Below are 4,171 nucleotides of genomic sequence, written 5' to 3'. Positions count from 1 at the left end.
CTCCCCCCCCCCCCCACCTCCAGTGGCCTTCACTCCCAGCCTGGGGAGGCAGCAAAGACGGCAATGGGTTCCCACTGTGCCAAGCTCAGCACAGGCCACGGCCGGGGCCACGAATCCTCCATGAAGAAGCTCGTGGCCTGCGTGAGCCAGGATAACTTCTCCTTGTCATCAGAGGGGGAGGAAGAGGAGGAGGGAGAGGAGGAGGAGGGAGAGGAGGAGGAGGAGGAAGAGGAGGAGGAGCAGCTCCCGGTGCAGGGCAGGCTGCTGCTGATGGAGCCCGAGCAGCAGCAGGAGGAGGGCGCCGAGGGAGAGCCGCCCGCCGCCCAGCAGAGCCCTGAGCCCCAGCAGACGCGCTCCTGACCCACGATGGGCACCCACGGGGAGGTTCCCGCCACTGCTCCAGCGAGAGGAACTTTCAGAAAAGAGTCAATAAAAAGTCTCCAAGGACTTCTGCTCTCTGGTCTCTCTGACCCCCGGCCCGTGGTGCCGTGCGAGCATGTGTGCGGCCGTGTGCACGTGTGCAGGCGTGTGTGCGGAGGGAGGGCGAGGAGCGGGAGTCAGCGACCCCTGTTCCCGATGTCCAGCTGGAAGTTCTCATGAGCCCCCCGCCCCTCGCCCCTCGCCGTGACTTCTCAACCACCCTCCCCTGCTTCGGAGCTAGGAAGCGTGGTCACCAGGATGGGGAGTCAGACAGTTCTGGGGGGGGCGGGGGAAGGGGGGGACACGCCATGGGCCAGTGAGCTGGAGAGCTCAGCTGACCCGGGCTCGAATTTCCTTCTGCTGGCTGGGTGACCTTGAGTGCGTCACTGTCTCTGAGCCGCAGCCCCCCCTCCTGGGCAGGGTGGGATTCCCTGCTACCCCACAGGTTAGTGTCAGAGAAGTGACCACAATGTGGGCGGGGTCGGGCCTGGTGCAGGGGGAGTTTAAGACAGGAGGCGTATACGCCACAGCCAGGGCTCCCGTCCGCACGGTCAGGGTGACCCGCTGTGTCCCTCGCCACCGCCGCAGGCTGACTTCTGCCTTCATCAGGGGGTCCAGCNCAGTTCTGGGGGGGGCGGGGGAAGGGGGGGACACGCCATGGGCCAGTGAGCTGGAGAGCTCAGCTGACCCGGGCTCGAATTTCCTTCTGCTGGCTGGGTGACCTTGAGTGCGTCACTGTCTCTGAGCCGCAGCCCCCCCTCCTGGGCAGGGTGGGATTCCCTGCTACCCCACAGGTTAGTGTCTGAGAGAAGTGACCACAGCGTGGGCGGGGTCGGGCCTGGTGCAGGGGGAGTTTAAGACAGGAGGCGTATACGCCACAGCCAGGGCTCCCGTCCGCACGGTCAGGGTGACCCGCTATGTCCCTCGCCACCGCCGCAGGCTGACTTCTGCCTTCATCAGGGGGTCCAGCTGCCAATGCCGCCATCACAGCAACGGGCGGTTGGAGCCCCGAGAGCCGCCAGAGCCTGGCGCAGAAGCCGGCCCTTCCTGTGGCCTTCGAGAAGCACTGGAACCCACTGCCAGCCCCGGCTCTCCTAACCCTTCTCGTGCCGAAAGAAATGACCAATGAGTTCTCACCTCCTTCCCTTGGTCCTCCGAGCACCAGAGACCTGGGCCCAAGAAGGATCCGGATCAGGCTGCTGGGGAGGGGCGTGCGAGGTGGGTGGTATTCCCAGGAGATCCTCAGGGCAAGGGGAGGCCCTGAGTTACTCAAAGGGGAGGCCGTCGCTGAGGCCCGCAGAGGCCTGCTGTCCGGGGCTCCCACCCCCACGCCCCGACTGAGGAACTTGCTGAGCCTGTCCCGTCCTTCTGTCCATGCCCCATGGGTCCACCGGCCCGGTCATTTGCCCGCAAACATCCCGTCGAGCCCCTGCTGCATGCCGGGCACCATGCCAGGCACCATGGGCCTGGAGATGAATAAAACACAGACTCTGTCCCCACTACGCACTGCAAGGCCGGGAAGCGGGAGTCAGCAGTGGAGGGGGGCAGAGACTGGGGAGAGGGGAGGGTGGGGGAGACAGTCCAGAGACCCACACAGAGTCCCCAGAGAGTGGCCCAGCACTGACCTCCACCCCCCAACCACCCCACTGAGCTCACACAAGCAGAGTCATTAGAACAGAAAGGGCCACACGCAGTCTCCATGACCAAGAGGCAGGACATTAGAAGGAGCGAGACCTGGATTGGAATCCTGGCTCTGCCCCTGACTAGCTGTGGGACTCTGGGCTGGTCACCCAAGCTCTCCGGGCCTGTTTCCTCTGTGTAAAAGACAACAAGGAGACACCCACCTCCCAGGGGGCGTTAGTTTCTTAGGGCTGCTATAATAAATGGTCACAGATTCAGTGGCTTAAGACAACAGAGATTCGCTCTCTCACAGTCTGGAGGCCCGAAGTGTGAAATTCCGGACAAGGCCAGGCCCCTCGGGAGGTCCTGGGGGAGACCCTTCCTGCCTTGTCTGGCTTACAGGGGCCCCAGGACTTCCTTGGCGTGTGATCAAGTCACCCTCATCTCTGGCTCTGCCCCCACGTGGTTTTTCTGCTGGGGTCTTGTCTCTCTCATGAGGACACTTGTCACTGGATTTGGGGCCCACCTGGATAGCCCAGGACGCCCTTGAGATCGTTAATTTGCTTACATCTGCAAAGATCCATGGCAGGCTCCAGGGGCGAGGACATGGAGATATCTTTGGGGGGATGGGGGGCACAAGGCTGCCTATAGAAAGCGTGGGGCCGAGGCAGCCACATAGGAAGTGCTCCGTAAATGAGAGCGGCTTCTACCAAGACCGAGGGGCCGGGCTTATGAATCAACTACAATAAAAGCAGGTGACGGCAAAGCCTCCAATAAGGGGCAAAGCTGTGCGTGAGCAGGAGACAGAAGCAGGGGTTTGGCTGGGGGAGCTGCGGGGGAGGAGGACAGAGGGGGCTTTGAGGCAGCAGGATGCGGGAGCTATAGGCTGAGTGGCTAAGAGCGAAGCCCAGGGGCATCGGCCACCATGGGGAGAGGTGGGCGGCTGTGGACAGAGCACCAGAGGGCCACTCGAGCTCGGATGGGGCCGTGTGCAAACGCAGACGCCGGCTTTCCGCCCTAGGAGCTGGGGGTCCGAGCAGGGCCAGGGTGATTCCGGCTGTATGGCAGGGCTCCCCCATCAAGGAGCGAGCGGAGCAGGGCGAGGAGAAGGGGGTCAGGGGAGAGGCAGGCTCTCGGGGGCACCAGGAGGCTCAGGCTTCCAAGAATACCACGAAGGAAGGAACGACCTCCCCTTGTTAGATAAGGAAACCGAGCCTCGAAAGCCAAAATACTCCACCCAAGATTGGACATCAGTCCCAGCCAGGCTTCGAACCAGGTTCTAAATCCCCCAGCTTGAAACCCTGCTGTGGAGGTGAGCTCACCAGGCAGACCGCCCATCAGTCCATCCAGCGACTCTTATCTGCCTATCCGCCGTGCGGTAAGCCATCCAATCCACTCAACGTCTGCCCACCCGCCTGTGTGGCTGTGTGCACCCGATCGGCCACCCACCGGGGTCAGAGAGGTGCTCCTGGCTTGCACGCTACATGGGGAGGAATAAGGAAACGCACTGGGGATGTTTAGACAGCGGGTATGGAGGTCTTTCTGGGGGCTGGCCCTGAGCCAACCACTGGTCATAGATGCTCTAATTCATCCGGTGTCTTAGGAGGTATGTTTTCTTAAGTGTCCCCGTTAGACAAAGGCAGGGAACTTGGAGAGGCGAATGCCCAGGTGAGTGACCAGAGGAAAGCAAGCAGCAGATCTGGGATGTGGACCTAGCTCAGTCTGACCCAAGGGTCCCTACTGCTGGGTTGTGGTTTATTTTTACATTTTATTTATTAATTTTGAGGGAGACTGAGACAGTGTGAATGGGGCAGGGGCAGAGAGAGAGGGAGAGAGAATCCCAAGCAGGCTCCATGCCATCAGCACAGAGCCCGTGGGGCTCGAACCCATGAACTGTGAGATCGTGACCTGAGCCAAAACCAACAGTGGGATGCTTAACCGACTGAGCCCCCTGGGCGCCCCAAGGGTCCCTACTTTCAGCCAGCAAATGGGACTTTCCCAGAGTGCGCCCTGAAAGCGGCCCCACCCTAGGGGGGAGGGTAAGGGGCAGGGGCTTTGTCCCCACCTGGCCACATCTGTCACACCCTGGTGCCCTGTGATGTCACAATCTGCCTCAACTATAAAAGCAGGG

General features: G+C 61.7%; 1 protein-coding gene across 1 annotated transcript; it reads left to right on the top strand.

Annotated features, from left to right (window-relative positions):
- The first annotated feature begins 17 nt into the window (after window positions 1–17).
- PRM3 (protamine 3) lies at window positions 18–447 on the top strand. Its single transcript, XM_077773344.1, has one exon. The coding sequence runs from the start codon at window positions 64–66 to the stop codon at window positions 358–360; it is 297 nt and encodes a 98-aa protein (XP_077629470.1). The 5' UTR covers window positions 18–63; the 3' UTR covers window positions 361–447.
- The last annotated feature ends 3,724 nt before the right edge of the window (window positions 448–4,171 follow it).

The sequence above is a fragment of the Crocuta crocuta genome, unplaced genomic scaffold (assembly GCF_008692635.1).
Source record: "Crocuta crocuta isolate KB4526 unplaced genomic scaffold, BGI_CrCroc_1.0 scaffold16, whole genome shotgun sequence".
Lineage (NCBI taxonomy): Eukaryota > Metazoa > Chordata > Mammalia > Carnivora > Hyaenidae > Crocuta > Crocuta crocuta.
Note: the sequence above shows the minus strand (reverse complement) of the source record. Positions and strands in the feature narration are given on the sequence as shown.

What these genes read in the sequence shown, in the direction of transcription:
- PRM3 (XM_077773344.1), top strand. Translation starts at nt 64, where the DNA reads ATGGGTTCCCACTGTGCCAAGCTCAGCACAGGCCACGGCCGGGGCCAC.